This window comes from Microcebus murinus, chromosome 26, assembly GCF_040939455.1.
Source record: "Microcebus murinus isolate Inina chromosome 26, M.murinus_Inina_mat1.0, whole genome shotgun sequence".
NCBI classification, from domain to species: domain Eukaryota; kingdom Metazoa; phylum Chordata; class Mammalia; order Primates; family Cheirogaleidae; genus Microcebus; species Microcebus murinus.
This window is the reverse complement of record NC_134129.1, coordinates 14,319,319-14,336,678: the sequence shown is the minus strand read 5'-3', so window position 1 is coordinate 14,336,678 and position 17,360 is coordinate 14,319,319. Positions and strand designations below refer to the sequence as shown.

General features: G+C 34.7%; 1 protein-coding gene across 7 annotated transcripts in view; it reads left to right on the top strand.

The window, feature by feature from the left end:
• The window catches only part of EXOC1 (exocyst complex component 1), a 52,082-nt gene that overhangs the window by 29,294 nt on the left and 5,428 nt on the right, over window positions 1–17,360 (top strand). For 4 of the 7 annotated variants that reach the window (XM_012758268.3, XM_012758264.3, XM_012758267.3 and 1 more), the window contains 7 exons: window positions 2,515–2,620; window positions 7,656–7,700; window positions 8,993–9,156; window positions 9,766–9,873; window positions 11,761–11,837; window positions 12,319–12,547; window positions 16,706–16,889. In XM_012758268.3, coding sequence (XP_012613722.1) covers window positions 2,515–2,620; window positions 7,656–7,700; window positions 8,993–9,156; window positions 9,766–9,873; window positions 11,761–11,837; window positions 12,319–12,547; window positions 16,706–16,889 — 913 coding nt within the window. The remainder of the gene's footprint in view (window positions 1–2,514; window positions 2,621–7,655; window positions 7,701–8,992; window positions 9,157–9,765; window positions 9,874–11,760; window positions 11,838–12,318; window positions 12,548–16,705; window positions 16,890–17,360) is intronic. The other 3 variants (XM_012758270.3, XM_012758269.3, XM_012758266.3) reach the window with 1 other exon arrangement.

Below are 17,360 nucleotides of genomic sequence, written 5' to 3'. Positions count from 1 at the left end.
CAATTAGTAGAGAGGGTCCATCCTGCTTGGGTAGGACCCAAGCCTTTCCTCTTCTAATAACCTCCTGAGAATGAGAGTCTTGAAGATTACTCAGGTGTCTTCTCTCAACCGGAGTTCCACATTTGTAGAATTCATCTTACTGTCTATAGAAAAAGTAAAACGTGGAGGTCTCTGGAAGACTCTATAGTTGGCACAAAATAAAATTGGAAAGACTGCTCAGGATAACAGTATTTAAACTCAAGAGAGTTAAATGTTAAGTTAGGTGCTGTATACAAGGTGCTAAGAGGAATCTATACTTACAGGGAGGGCCATCTTTTAGTATTCGTTAAATGAATGAACTGATACAGTAATACCTATGTGTGGCCTTTGCCATCAGTGAGTTCTATTGAGTACCAGAAAAAAGGTATCTGGTCATTTGAGTCCCATTGAAAAAGTGAGACAGCCCAGTGAAATAGGAATTTTAAGGTAGATTTTAATTTATATGTGCTTTTAAAGTTGTGTGAAGATCGTGGGAAAGAATTGCTCATTCGATTGGCCTGTAGAGTTGCTGAGAGGGCTCGAGGGGAGGGCTGGTATCTCAGAAAGTGCCTGACACACTAACCAAGCTGAGTTTCCTATGGGAACAATTGAAGTAAACTTTTTGTTCTGGTCCTTTTTGGTTGAGGAGTAACAATACAAATGGATTTTGGGAGTGACTCAAGAAGTGAAGAATGCACAAGAATGGATCACAAGATGGAATTTATCAACCCCTAGCCTTCTTTGTTAAAAAAATTTTTTTTAAATATCTGTAATGGTACTGACTTTGCTTGCTTTGAAGTAGCTCCTTAATTTTTTTTGCAGTAACTGTTAGTTTTTTAAGTCTCTCATAATGTTAAGTTATAGTGAATACTGCTACAGCAATGTCTAATTTTTAATAATTGAGTAATGATGTAGAACACTAATTCATAATCACTCTAATTATAATCTGAATAAAGTTTAACATTGTGTAGCCTTTTTGTATAAAATAGATAAATAGAAATGGTCCAATTAGTTTCCTTTTTAATATGCTTAAAATAAGCAGGTGGATCTATTTCATGTTTTTGATCAAAAACTTTGAGATATGTATGGGTAGGGTAAATCAGTAAAAGGTGTTATTTGGAACCTTGCTTTGGACAGTTTACCAGTTGGCTTTTATCCCAAAGTTGTTGTAACCTGCTGTGATATGATGCGTCAAGAGAAAATGCAGTTATAAAAATGGTTCAGAATTAAACTTCTAATTCATTCGGAAAAAAAAAATGAAAATTGCTCATTCGACTAAGTTTTCTTATAGAGACTATGTGAAAAGTGTATATGACTTACAAGTTTAAAAAGGTCAAGATCTATATTATGCTTGGTCAAAATACTATTTTATAGGGATATAATATAAAATAATCTAAGAAAAGCAGTGGTGAACTATGAGTCAATATACAAGTATTTACATAATATGTACCTTTTGAAAGGTGCACCTCATCCGTAAAGCAAGGTAAACCTGTTCTAAAAGCAGTTATATTAATTTAAAATAATAAAAGAAGTTAAAATTTAGATTCCATGATAAATTTAAAAGCTAGGTACAATTTTTCTGCTGCGGTTTTATTTGAATGTAGTCAAACTTGTGGATGGCATTTAACTTCGGACTCAGAAAAATACATGATCTTCCACTGTCGAACCCTTCTTGAGAGTGTAAGATGCTTTTATGTGATAAAAAGCAGATACGATGAAGAAATGAGTCTGTATGCTAAATAATAGATGATTTTATTTAAGCAAGCATTAATCAAATGTTTTAAGAAAATAAATTATTTAATTTTGAAAACTGTGAGGTATACTAATTAAATTCTCCCTGAAAATAACCTGTGTTGGGGTAATACCCCAAGCTGACAAAGGCTCAGTGAAACAAACTGTTCTCCTTCATTGCTACTGATGCTGTTTATCATCAGTGTATAACCATTTTTAAAGCAATGTGGCAATATGGAGAAAGAATCATAAAGATTCCGTACTCTTTTTGACCTCATAATTCCACCCTTAAGAAATTATTGCAAGGAAACAAGTCATTAGAGATGAAATCTTACCATAACATTGTCTGTCTTAGCAAAACATTGAAAGCACTTCCGTGTCGTATGTTAGGGACTTGGTTTACTAAATTATGGCACATCAACAAAACAGAATGCTGTGCTGTCATTACAGCATGAGACTGGAGAAATCTGATTGCTCTGATTCAGATATCCTATATTATATGATTGCAATGATAATTAAAATATGCAAAAGATAATATAGAAAAGTGAAAATATAAGTATGGTTATGTTTGACTTCATATTTTTATAAATTGTTATGATGCCTATTCAGTTTTTTTAAGTCAGAAAATAGCCTACTCTGTAACTTATCAAATGCATCAGAGTTTTGGACCACAAAACTTAAATTAAGCACAAAGAATTTGGGGAGGTAAAAAATGGAAATTGTTGCATGTGTTTTATTAATAAAAAGTGTGTCTTTTATTTTAAGAATTACATGGATTATTTATCCCGACTCTATGAAAGAGAAATTAAAGATTTCTTTGAAGTTGCAAAGATCAAGATGACTGGCACAACTAAAGAAAGCAAGAAGTTTGGTAAGCTTAGGCATGTCAGTTCATTGTCTTCCTATTAAAAATGATTTTATTTATGACAATTCTAAGACTTTTAAGCAAGGTGGAAGAAGATACAGTAGAATTAATGAAAGAAGAGGTCTAATATATTGGCTTGGCTTATAGCTGTTTCATGTAAATATTTTTCTACAAATTAAAATACAACAGGAGAGTGTGAATATTACAGCAATTGTGCTTTCATGCTATAATTAAAAAGATATATTCATAGGAAAGGCAGTTGGTGAGAAAAACAAGAGCAGTCAAGTAGAACAAGTATTAGACTGAGAGACAGATGTTGAGAGTTCAGTTTCTGATTCCCTAAAAGACCTTTTATAACAGCTGGGGGCAAGTCACTGATCTCTTAAGTCATTGCTCTCCACAGAGAAATGAAAGTGATTCCTGGCTTCTTACTTCTCACTGGCTGTTTTCAATCAAAAAGAAAGTTTGTTTCCTCCCCTACCAAGGGGCTATAAAACTCACCAAAATTTCTCCTGTGATTATACCTGATTTTTCTAAAGAGATGTTTTTGAAACGTGTTAATTTTTGTTGCTTCTAAATACTTGAAATGCACAAAAACGTAAAGAATAGCCAGCGAAAGTATCAAGTTATGAGGAAGGTGATTTGCCGAGGCCACATTCTGCTCTTGCATGTACCCATCTCCAAGTTCCTTTTGGATGGAGTTCTGTGCCTATTCAAGTCAAGACCTGGCCTTAAGTGGCTACATTGTGTACTCCTTAGTGTGTCTGCCTAGCTCCCCTTTAGAATAATGAGTTTAGCATTTGCTTGTTGAAAGGAGCCTATTCCCCAAGCAACTTCAGTTCATCAGGAAACACAATTGAAAATGGATAGCACATGTTTCCATTCTTTAGGCTGGGGTGACTGTCTTTAGTGGGTAATTATTTTGTAATTCACTGGGTTTTTTTTTTAAATGCAACATTAATATATTGATTATACTAGTCCAGACATTTGAAATAGATTGAATTTGTGTATAAATATACGGCCCTTTGGTAAAGATACTGATATACTTGGGACAATAGGCTTTTGGAAATAGAAATGCTAACTCATCCTAAAGGTTAATTGTTCTTAAACAGCAGTGTGTTTATATCCTTGTTAATGTTTCACTGTGGATATGTTATGCTTTTTTTTGAGTAAACAGCCTATTATTAACGCAGTTACATGTTTAATGTTTTCATTAAGTATTTTTGTCACCACTTGTTAGTATACCATTTTATTTTGAGAGAATTCTTCTTCAGTATATGAAAAATGGAGGTAAAAGAGAAATATTTCTAAAATTATCTTCTGAGTAGGCCATTAATCCCAGTATCATTACATAATAGTTTATCAAGTCTAAGATTCACATTAAGATAAATGAAATAATAAAAATATAACAAATAAAGTGCAGTAGTATCTTAATGGTATCATTGCATAACCTAAAACTAAATTTTTTCTTTGCTTACTCCTTGAGATGTTCTTAAATTATCTTGTTAAAAATATTTTTAATTCACATAATACAGGTTTGGAAGCCACTTTTATAATTTTAAAAGTGTTAAAATTACATCTCTTTTATGTATCTATTAAGTAGTAAGGAATAGGAGAGTAATTTATGACAACTGATGGCATAGAAAATTATAGTATCAATTATTTTGATATCAGCTACCAGAGAAGAAAAACTAAACAATTCAGAGGATAAAAATAGTTTGGCTTATTTTGAAGCTCTAACTTGTTAGTCCACATTTTAAAAATAAATTTCAAGTTAAATACAAATGACTTGAGAAGTTCTGAATAAGGTAGAACATACAGTTTTTCAAAGATATCTTTTCAGTGTTTCAAATTAAATGAATTTTTAATAGGACAGATGGTCCCTAACTTACAATGGTTTGACTTAATGATTTTTTTTTGACTTTACAATGGTGCGAAAGCCATACACATTCAGCAGAAATCATACTTCAAGTACCGAAACAACCATTCTGTTTTTCACTTTCAGTACAGTATTTAGTAAATTACATGAGATAGTAAATATTATAAACTAGGCTTTGTGTTACATGATTTTGTCCAATTGTAGGCTAATATAAATATTCTGAGCACATTTAAGGTAGGCTAGACTAAGCTATGATGTTTGGTGAGTTAGGTGTATTAAATGTACTTTCGATTTACAATATTTCCAATTTACAATGGATTTATGTAACCTCATTGTAAGTTGAGGATCATCTGTAATTATAATTAAAATAGAAACTGTAAACTTTGGAAATATAACTTTTCAGTGAATCAAAATTAAGTAACTTTAAATGAAATTTAAATTTGTTTTGCTTTTTACTTGCTCCTAAAATTCTGGTACCCAGATGCTGATAAGAATAGTCAGAATGAATGTATCTTAATAAAAGGAAACAATATAGTCAATATAGTAATAGAGAAACAGTGTAATAGTCTCTTTTTGAACCATTCTTGACTCAGATTTTTAATATCTACTTAGTTCAAATAATTCAGAATATGTTAAAGTGCCAAGAAAGTATCTTTTCTTTTGATAAAGGTTCTATACAGCAACAGAATCCTCCATGCAACCAAAAGAAGTCTTTAGGTTCTGTTTTTTTTTTGTTTGTTTTTTTTAAGCTGGAGTCTTGTTCTGTGGCCTGGCTACAGTGTAGCCTGGGCTAGAATGCAGTGGTTTAATCATTGTTCACAGCAGCCTCAAACTCCAGGCTCGAGAGATCCTCCTGCCTCTGCCTCCCAAGTAGTTGGGACTACAGGCATGAGCTACCACACCTGGCAAATTTTTCTATTTTTTGTAGAGACCTGGTCTCACTCTTGCTTAGGCTGGTCTCAAACTCCTGGCCTCAAGCGATCCTCCCACCTCTGCTTCCCAAAGCGCTAGAATTACAGGCATGAGCCACTGCACCTGGTCTAGTTTATGACCATTTTTTATTTATTTATTATTATTTTTTGAGACAGAGTCTTGCTTTGTTGCCTAGGCGAGAGTGAGTGCCGTGGCATCAGCCTAGCTCACAGCAACCTCAAACTCCTGGCCTCAAGCAATCCTTCTGCATCACCCTCCCCAGTAGCTGGGACTACAGGCATGCACCACCATGCCTGGCTAATTTTTTCTCTATATATTAGTTGGCCAATTAATTTCTTTCTATTTATAGTAGAGACGGGGTCTCACTCTTGCTCAGGCTGGTCTCGAACTCCTGAGCTCAAGCAGTCCTCCCACCTCAGCCTCCCAGAGTGCAAGGATTACAGGCATGTGCCACTATCCTGGCCAACTGTTTTTTATTAATAGGTTTATTTTGATATTCTCAGAGGCATGTAATTTTTCTCCACAGGATTGATATTTTAATGTTTTTTCTTTGTATTCTACAAATATATTTAATGAAATGACAAAGGAAATTTAGTAGTTATTTTTTAAATCATGTTTTTTCTTTCTACAGGTAATATTATATATATCATATATGTGATATACATGAGATTTTAGGCCCTTAATATGTACATTTACACAATTATTGCACTCCCTCCTATTTAATATTCCAAAATCTTGAAAATGGTGGCCAAAATTATTTTATCATTCTTTCTCAACTAAACTAAAAGATCTTGTTGATTCCAAAGGGAGTCTTGAATACAAGGCTGAATTCAGGGATGGCTGAAAGATTAATTCAATAAATATGTATTAATCACGTATTATATAATAAGCACTGGTTAAGTGCTGGGAATACAGCAATGAACAAAAACCCTACCCTTAAGCTTATATTCTAATGGGAATTATTTAAAGATATTCAACATTTTACCTATTTATTATTGCTTGTTGCTGATAAATGATATAGACTGTTTTTATGAGCCCAAAATTATAGTTAATAGGTACTACTACTAAGTGTGTGTTCTTTATTAGCTACTAAAAAAAAAAAAAAGCTATATGAAATGTTAGGCTTTGCTCTGGACCTTGTGCACCTAGCTTAGTGACACTTTAAGGCCACTAGAAAGTATTGTTCAGATCGGCTGGCATGATCCCTGGCTGCCACTTTAATGTCTAGCCTTGTTGTTTTATATTCCCTTAAGCTTCAGCTAGCCAAGGCTGGGAAGATATACATGTCACTAGTGTGACAAGTTGGTAGCTTGTATTTGGGCTTTTGCCTTAACATTTGGCAGGGACAGTGTGAGTTGACACATTATTCTCTGTTTTTAAGGCATTTTTAGATTATAATTGTATTTTTAAATTTTCTGTTTCATCCTTAGATTTCTTTCTTTGCCTTTCACATCAACTTCTAATTTCAGTTTAGAATGTTTCACAAAATGAGCTCTAACATTGATCTAGTAAATATATATAGAGAGGTTTTAGAATGAAAGAAATGCCAAATGACCCTAAAGGCATTCAAATTCTTGTATCTGTTCCCTTGCCTTTACCCTTCCATCCACACAGCTCCTGATTGTTAGTATTATGATCTATACCTTTCATTCTGAGTGTTCACAAAGCCACTTACTAAGTAACTAAGCTTGATAATTGGTTTTAATATTAAAATGATTTTAAAGCCCCTAATTTTTTTTTATTAGATGCAGTATAAAATTATTTAGTGCAGTGGGGATTCCCTTCAGGATCTTTCAGGGAATATAAGATTGTTGATTCAAAATCTACAACTTCATTCTAATAAATTTCCACTGTATTAAATTGTTTACTTGAATTAATTTCTCAGGAAGCCAAAACTTACAAATTCAGTCTTTTAAATTTAAGTGTACCGGCTTATAAACTTTAAAAAAATTTTTTTTTAAGTGTGGGGTGGGGGTTACAAATAGAGATATTTTTACCTGAATACTCGAGTAAAAACAATAAATTAAAAGTAAATTTTTTTCTGTCATAGAATTTCTCAAACAGCTGACCCACTAAACATGTGTTTGCCCCTCTCGTTACTTGATGTTCATGGTTCTTTGCATGTGTCTTTTAAACTAGAGCTTTAACTTCCTCTTGTGCATGGTTTGTGCAAATTGCAGTTTATTAACTTGTCTTTGTCTTTGATGCTTGCAACCTAATCCATCACAGCTACACTGCCTCGAAAAGAAAGTGCTGTCAAACAAGAAACAGAGAGTGAGTATGCTTAGTGTACTAGCAGGTATTCTCAATGCATGTTTGTTAAATGTCTAGAAATCAGTTATTTGTCTTAAAAAAAGTTAACACCAAGAATATTGATCACTCTGGATTGCCAGGTATTGGTGAAAGAAAACCAACATGATGGTAGTGGTACAGCTATATCCAAGAAATATGTAATATGGTTAAAATTATTTGGTGAGTAGTAGAACCTTGTGTCAGAAATTTATGAAAAGACTTAACCATTATACTTCTGTTTTCAGGCTGTGCTTAGGAAATCTATAAAAATCCTTATAGACATGGTCAGATTTTGCATTAATGAAGCCAAAGTTTGTCTTTAATTATCCCTATTAAGTCTTCATTTGTCCCTTCTGACCATTAGCAAATAGTTAACTGAGAAATACTCAAGAAGAATGTCTTTAAAATGTTTTATATTGCTTATATTTAATTCTGAATTTAAAAATCACATTTTCTTCTAAAAATTGAATGTTATTATCTCTTGATGTATGTGGGATATTGTCCCACCATATGTTCTCATTTTTTCCCCATGTCTATGATGGATACCTAAATTCTACCTAAAAACAGATGTCCCATATTAATATGGTTAGTGATATATGTATTACATTTCAGTTGTATTTTAAATATAACAAGTTTTCAGGGTGTTTTTTTTCTGTTTAGTTTTTAAAGGACTATAGTTAATCAGTTCACTTATTGGAAAAGCAGAGTTTCTGAGTTCAGAACAGGTTACATTGAATATAATTGACTTTTTTTTGGTAGGGCAAAATAATCAAGTATGGGCAGTTTTCTCTGGTTCAACTTAATATATCGATTTAATGTGGAGGCAAGTAACATTGGGATATTGCTATTTTCTTCCAAAGTACAAGGAAGTCATATTAGCTAGTGTGGTAACACTGTACTCAGTGACCCTCATTCGTATTCTTGTCATTTGAATGGGAAAGAAATCCTCACGTACTCTAGTCTAGAGATATCCCCAGGCAACTTTATGATGGTACTGGGCAGGACATAAATTATGTGACCTTTAAGGTCCCTTTCAGTGCTATTCCACAGATCTATATAGTTTTGCTTCCCTTTATAAAGATGCTCAGAGTAGGACACAAATATTAATGAGTGATGAGGACAGTGAACAACCTGTCCATGTGGTAGACTTGTGCACTAACGCATACGAGCCCTGCAACACCAAGCCAGTAGAAGATAGAGGAGACAGACCTGACTTGTACCCTGGATCTTTTATTCGTGAAGATCACAACTTTCAAAGTTTTATTATTTCTTAGGTCTTCATGGAAGTTCAGGGAAATTAACTGGATCTACTTCTAGTCTAAATAAACTGAGCGTTCAAAGTTCAGGAAGTCGCAGATCTCAGTCATCTTCCTTGTTGGATATGGGAAATATGTCTGCCTCTGATCTCGATGTTGCTGACAGAACCAAGTTTGATAAGGTAAAATAAAATAACAAGTACTTCTTAAACAGTAACAGTAGTTTTCTTTTTCCAGCAGCAGTTTGTGATTGCTTTAAGTTCAAAGATTTGGACTCTTGGTTCTCTTAAATATTAACCATGACTTACTTTGGCCAATTCCGAATGGAATCTGAAAAAAAAAATGTACTACTCAATTGGCAACTGAAATGGGAATTGTCAATTAAATAACATTAAAGCTTTATTAAAATGTATTTGTTATAAATCACAGTGTTGGCATCTCAAATCTAAGTCATTTGAGCAACTGCAAAGTAGAGAGAAAATAACAGCTCTTGGGAAGCAAATAAGTTTTAAAAGCTTAACTTTGTGTTCCTCTTTCCAGATTTGAAGTGAATATCTGTGAGTTTTATTTTAGATATGTTCTATGGCCCTGTTCTACATTGCCCTATCAATGTTAGAAGGGTTTGTCTTTGGGATTCTATTGAAATTATAGATCCATGGGCCCTGCTGAAAAGAGAATTTAAGTTTGAAATGTTTTTTTAAGCATTTGGTGCAGTTCTTTTTTTTTTTGATTGGCTACATCTGTGGAAAGGTGCAGTTCTTTTATTATGGGATCATTTTGGTTTTCTTCAGATCTTTGAACAGGTACTGAGTGAACTGGAGCCCCTATGTCTGGCCGAACAGGACTTCATAAGTAAATTTTTCAAACTGCAGCAACATCAAAGTTTGCCTGGAACTATGGTATGGCTCACTTTTATTTTGGCTAGTATTTATGACCTAAATAATATGTGATCACAATTTCATTATCAGAACATAAAAGAATTTATGATGTAAGAATTTTTAAAACAATTTTCATGATACCACATGACAATAAAAACAGTGATAATTGAAGTTTGGGCAGCTATTAAAAATTTAATATTGCAGAATGTCATAAACCCAAACATTTTCTAAATTAGGTGAAAAAAATGTCTACGTTTACTTTGCAAAGAATATTATTTAAAAAGCAATTTTAACATTTTAGTAGTTATCAGGCCAGGTGCAGTGGCTCACGCCTGTAATCCTAGCACTCTGGGAGGCCGAGGCGAGCGGATTGCTTGAGGTCAGGAGTTTGAAACCAGCCTGAGCAAGAGCGAGACCCCGTCTCTACTATAAATAGAAAGAAATTAATTGGCCAGCTAATATATGTATAGAAAAAATTAGCCGAGCATGGTGGCGCATGCCTGTAGTCCCAGCTACGTGGGAGGCTGAGGCAGAAGGATCACTTGAGCCCAAGAGTTTGAGGTTGCTGTGAGCTAGGCTGATGCCATGGCACTCACTCTAGCCTGGGCAACAAAGCAAGACTCTGTCTCGAATATAAATAAATAAATAAACAAACATTTTAGTAGTTATCAAGAAAAAATTTAAAAAAAAAGATTATGTTTGAGTGTGTATACCACAGTATAGCAAAAAAAAGAAAAGAAAGTGAGGCCTCAGATCTGAATGTGAATCTTTCTTATGGCTTTGTTACCAACTAGCTATGAGATCTTAAACTAATTACAATTTTCTATAAAGTGGATATAATAATGCTTATTCAGCATGCCTTTCAGGTGGCATAAATGTAAGAGAATAAAATGAGAGATTTTCTAGAATATTTTGAAGAACTTTAAAACAGAATGCAAATAGAGTCATTTTTTTTTTTTTTTTTTTTTTTTGAGACAGAGTCTCGCTTTGTTACCCAGGCTAGAGTGAGTGCCGTGGAGTCAGCCTAGCTCACAGCAACCTCAAACTCTTGGGCTCAAGCGATCCTCCTGCCTCAGCCTCCCAAGTAGCTGGGACTACAGGCATGCGCCACCATGCCCGGCTAATTTTTTATATATATATCAGTTGGCCAATTAATTTCTTTCTATTTATAGTAGAGACGGGGTCTTGCTCTTGCTCAGGCTGGTTTTGAACTCCTGACCTTGAGCAATCCGCCCGCCTCGGCCTCCCAAGAGCTAGGATTACAGGCGTGAGCTAGGATTACAGCGCCCGGCCTGCAAATAGAGTCATTTTCATATTAAGATCATCTTAAAAATGTATGCCTCAAGATAACGAACATATAAAAAGCAGTCATAAAATAAATGAGACATTCATTGTTATTTCAAAGTGTTTGGAGTATGTCTTTGTCATTGGTGGTATTGTTGGCAAATTTGCTGACATGTGGGCTTCTATAAGAATTTTCGATAGCATTTTTTTTAAAATGCTCATGTTTTATTAAAATGATTGATGTGTTTTCCTTAATTTTTTAAGTTCTCTTTTGAAAGTTGTTTTTGGATGTTTTCTATTTTTTGTTGAATTGCCTTCTCATTCTCATATCCCACCCCCCTCCCAGCCTCCTGCACCCTCATTCCTCTCACATGCATATACACTAATACAACTTCTCACCCCACAAAAATTCTCAGATAAAATCTAAGAACAAGGCATTTTATAAGCATTCTAAAATAACACGCTAAGTTATATAGCTAGCTTTATTAGTAATCCACCTTTAAAAATCATCATTTTTTTACAGTGTATTCTCTCCTAGGAATTTTAAGACTGAGCAGGCTTTTGCTATATAAACTAGTCATTGTTGGTCTTTTATTATGTAAAGTGCCTGAATAATTTTTGCAGACTGAGGCAGAGGATCTGGATGGAGGAACCCCATCACGGCAGCATAATTCTGGTGTGCCACTGCCTGTTTCATCTGAGTATGTGTTTGTTATTATCTATTGTTTATTCTGGGGAAAAAAAATCAACTTTAAATTGACAGAGGAGTGCTGCTGTCAATGTGTCCATTGTCTTATTGATTTTGCTGGATTAAAATTGGTCCTATTATCTGGCTTTTCAACTCTTCTTTATTCCAGTAATCACAAAAAATGCAATCAATTGTGATGTTTGCTGGTAGGAGATAACCATTGCATTGCAGTGTGTTAGAATTCATAAGGCACATTTCAGGACCAAGCCTTACAAATGACATAAAGCTAATGTGAGTGATAAAACTTAACTTTAGTAAAATATTGTTATATCATAACTGCTGTAGAATAATTATTTTGCCATATTTGGACATTTTTAATTGAAATTTAATTGTGGTATTTTAGTCATTTTATATCTACTCAGTGGATTAAAGTTAAAGGTGAATTCACATGAAGCTTGTAATGACTTTCTACATTTTGTATGTTTTCTGAACAGGAAAGATATGATCCGCCAAATGATGACTAAAATATTCCGCTGTATTGAGCCAGAACTGAACAACCTAATTGCATTAGGAGATAAAATTGATAGCTTCAACTCCCTTTACATGCTAGTCAAAATGAGTCATCATGTGTGGACTGCCCAAAATGTGGACCCTGCTTCCTTTCTGAGTACCACATTGGGAAATGTTTTGGTGACTGTCAAAAGGAATTTTGACAAATGCATTGTAAGTTAAAAAAAAAAAAACACCTTAGAATCCTAATCACTGCAAAAAAATAAAAAATCGGGCCGGGCGCTGTGGCTCACGCCTGTAATCCTAGCTCTTGGGAGGCCGAGGCGGGCGGATTGCTCAAGGTCAGGAGTTCAAAACCAGCCTGAGCAAGAGCGAGACCCCGTCTCTACTATAAACAGAAAGAAATTAATTGGCCAACTGATATATATATAAAAAAAATTAGCCGGGCATAGTGGCGCATGCCTGTAGTCCCAGCTACTCGGGAGGCTGAGGCAGAAGGATCACTCGAGCCCAGGAGTTTGAGGTTGCTGTGAGCTAGGCTGACGCCACGGCACTCACTCTAGCCTGGACAACAAAGTGAGACTCTGTCTCAAAAAAAAAAAAAATAAAAAAAAAAATAAAAAATCGGTAAATGTATTTAAATTAAGGGATCCTCCAGCATTCTGTTGAAGGTCTATTGTTGATGTCCCTCAAAGCGTTGAAGCAAGGTATTGGTAGAAATCTATATGAACAGAGTTAGTTGGCTGGTACTGTGCCAGCTTGTTTTCCTCCCATGCTGTGAATCTTGGCAAGTTCTGGAGTGAGTGACATAGTGGCAGCAGCTGCTTGAGAGATCCACTGGGTTGATCAGTTTACTGATCAACGACCATTGATTTAATGGAACAATTAAAAGTATCACTGGATTTTTGTTGTTGTTCTTTTAGTATATCCTAAAAAGAAAATTAATTTGATTGTTTAAATTAATTTTAATTAAGTTTAGCTTTAATAATTATGTTGTTTTAAGAATAAATTGTTTTGGCCGGGCGCGGTGGCTCACGCCTGTAATCCTAGCTCTCTGGGAGGCCGAGGCGGGCGGATTGCTCAAGGTCAGGAGTTCAAAACCAGCCTGAGCGAGACCCCGTCTCTACCATAAAAATAGAAAGAATTTAATTGGCCAACTAATATATATAATATAAAAATCAGCCGGGCATGGTGGCTCGTGCCTGTAGTCCCAGCTACTCGGGAGGCTGAGGCAGGAGGATTGCTTGAGCCCAGGAGTCTGAGGTTGCTGTGAGCTAGGCTGACGCCACGGCACTCACTCTAGCCTAGGCAAGAAAGCGAGACTCTGTCTCAAAAAAAAAAAAAAAAAAAAAAAGAATAAATTGTTTTTATAACTTTCAGCAATTATCATCTCACTCCTAATAGAAAAAAATTATTAGCAACTTTCTTATTACATTTTGGTGAGCTTGTTTATGTGAATTAGACTGGGCCAGGTCCTTAAAAAAAGTTTTGCTTTATTAATGTACTTACTATGTAAAAGTAGTTTTGCATCATCTGAATATTTCTACTATATTAGCCTCTAAGTTATATCCAGCTCTTAAATATCCATAGAATAATGGGAGATAAGAATATTCAAGGCAGTTAAAATCTATGTCATTTTTTAATACTTTTACAAAATATTTTTTGAGTCTTCGAAAGGTATAAAAGCAACCTACATCCACTGTAGAAACTTAAATGTCACCTCAATAGGCTCAATCCTCCTTCCTAACTAAATGATTTCACTTGGAATTTTTAAAACTATGAAATTTCACTATTTAAATTTTATCTTCTTTCTACCTTCTCCCCCTCCTTCTCCAAAAGTTACAATAAACCAGGAGGGTCTGACTATAGGCTGATAGCCAAAAGGAACAGGAAGAGAGTGCCAGAGGCTAAGATAATGAGTCCCGCATGATACAGTTGGAATACTAAGTCATATGGACACTATGCATTTCCAGAATATAAAGGCTTAGTTGCTTCTATCAGTACAATATAACTCCATACAGGCACTCTCAACCCAGTGTAACATAGGATGATGTAGTGTCAGGTAGACATAGCCGTGGGTTCAGATGAAGTGTTTAGCACACTGCCTGGCACAGAATAAGAGCTTACTGCTAACTCATAGCTTGTCATGGTGGTGATGGTAATAGTAGTAATTAATAATAGCTGATTAAAGAATGGTCATGTTACTCTCAAGGCAGGGCAGCAGAAAAATAAAGTAACCTAGACAAAAGTTATAAATTCACATTTTCTCCTAAATTGCATATCTCTCTAAAGGGACCTACCTTTTGCCACTAAAGAGAAGGATGCTGCCTTCTGCCTTTCATGCCTCTGTTTTATTTTCATTCAGGTCTTTTCATGGCATCTGGTAGATTACATGTGCTCAGTAAGTTGTATGTTTTGGTATTTGGGACAAGAGCAGGACTTAGGGCATAAAGAAGTTGAAAAGGTAATGAATGGGTCTGTGAATATTAAGCAAAAAGCATGAACATCGGGTGGCTGCAGAAAAAGGGACAGATAGCACCTGGCAGTTTCACCTGATGCCCAAGCCCAGAATATCTCACGTTCTTCAAGGAAAAGAGCTAAGAAAGCTAGCCTCACCTGAACTAGAGCTAACATTAGAAAGTAACTTACACATCAAGTACTACCAACCTGGATTCTGCAGTCTAGTACGTTTCTTAACTGCATTTAGTTTACTTTTTTGGGTTCCTCACATTATAGTGACATAGATATACACTCTTAAACTTTTGAGAGTCATAGGATTTGGTTAGAAATTGCCCTGAACAAAGGATGGACAAGTAGTATACTGATGCACGGCTGTATCAAAGTTGTAGTCTTAAACACTAATAGCCTCCCTATCCTTCTGTGATGGCAAATATTGGGCACTCAACTGGAAATAATGTATACTTACAGCTTGAGAGAAACTTGGATGATTTTTGTCAGAATTTGTTCATAGTTGGCTCTTTTCTTAAAGGAAAGTAATTTCAATCCTGGTCCCAAAGCCAGAGAGGACAACTGTCATTTAGAACTTCCTATTAATGTTCAAATATGTTCAGACTACATTCTATATTTTGTACATTTAAATGCCCCACAAAACAAAAATCTGCATGTAACTTAATAAGAACAATAGACCAGTAATCAGAAGTGAGTGCTTACTGTGTGCCAGGCACAAGTCTGAGTACTTTGCACAGCCTGTCTCATCTATTCCTCACCTCTTCCGTGTGATAGGTGCTTCGAGAAGTGAAGTTACTTTCCCCAACTCTACAGTTAAAAAGTGATGGAGTTGGTATACAAACCCAGATGGTCTGGTTCCAGCACGTGCAATCTGACCACTATCTTCTCTGCTGCATTCATCTTTATACCACACAGTTATCAATACTGATGAAGTGGAACATCAGTAAGGATAATATGAAATAGTTAACAGTACTCACAGGGCTTTCTTATATTAACTGCAGCCTAGAGATAATTATTTTTCTAATCCACATGTCATAGTTATACCCCCAAAATATCGACACAATGAAATTTTAGGTAGAAGTTGAAATGACCTAACAGTATTTGACAATGTAATTCTTACCATGAGTAGATCTATATGCCCTGAGAATTACATAGAACCATAATTGAATCCATGGATCTTTTTGAACCCAAATGTCTGGATTCTTGCCTACATGAAACATTTCTTTTTGTATTTTGTCATCATCATGCACAAGCATTTTGCTGAACTAGCTTAAAATAAGTAATATATGGAAAACTATATAATGCAAATCCATATAGAAATGCCTATCCTCCCTGTTCCTACACCCCAAAAATAGAGAATTTGTCTATACAAATAGAAATTTCAGAGTGATGAGAACTGGAAATGTCTGTGGTTCTCAAGTTTGGCCACATAGGCCCCAGCCAGAAGTTACCTAGAGAGATCCCATATGTACTCTGGTATCTGCTCTACTTTAACCCAAAATGAGCAATTGCCTTGAACTTATCTTTCATAAATAATAGAAATGTATATATTACCAATGCCAGCATAGTTATGTATTAAAAAAAACAAAAAAAAGAAATGTATATTGATTATTTTTACTTTGAACCACAGACTTGATGGTTCACAAGCCTTGATTGTATTTTGTTTTAAATAATTTGGATTTTTAACAATTTTCTTAAATAAAACTTACTAGAAGAATTTTTTTGATCTGTAGGATTAGTTTTTCTTAGTTATCCCTGTTGATTCATCTTCAATTAGTAGGCATCCAAAATGGTCTAGGTACTACAGAATGTCCTCCTTCTACAATGTATATATTTGATTAATTATATGTAGTTTCTAAGTTGCTTAGCTATTTCTCTCCCTTGCTTTCTGCCTAACTTTAGAGTAACCAAATAAGGCAAATGGAAGAAGTAAAGATTTCAAAGAAGAGTAAAGTTGGAATTCTTCCATTTGTTGCTGAATTTGAAGAATTTGCGGGACTCGCAGAATCAATCTTTAAAAATGCTGAGCGTCGTGGAGACCTAGATAAAGCATACACCAAACTTATCAGAGGAGTGTTTGTTAATGGTAAACTTTTATTATATTCTAAAGAATCTTTGTGGTTATTATTTTCATTATTTTTTGGTAAATCAGAAGTTGGGGACAGACATGGGCTTATCACTATGCAAAACTGAAAATCATTTTTTAAACACACAAAAAAATGACCTTCCAGATTACAATTGTATTTTAACAAGAGTCTTCTGGAGATAATGGGCAGCAATGTCTGTGGAACCTTAAGCAAATCAATTCAAAGTAGCTTTGCTTTATCTGATTCTAAAGTAATACATGCTCACTGTCTACCCCTCAAAATCAGAAAACTGATTTAAAAAGTCAAGAAGAAAATAAAGATCATTTGTAATCTCATTGTGCAGAAATAATATTTAATTTGTATTCTTCCAAACTTTCCATTGTCACTCACTTTCTCTCCTATTGTGTGTATATTATATGTATATGTGTATTCTTTGATATAAAAATTTTATTCTATGGGACACACTGTTT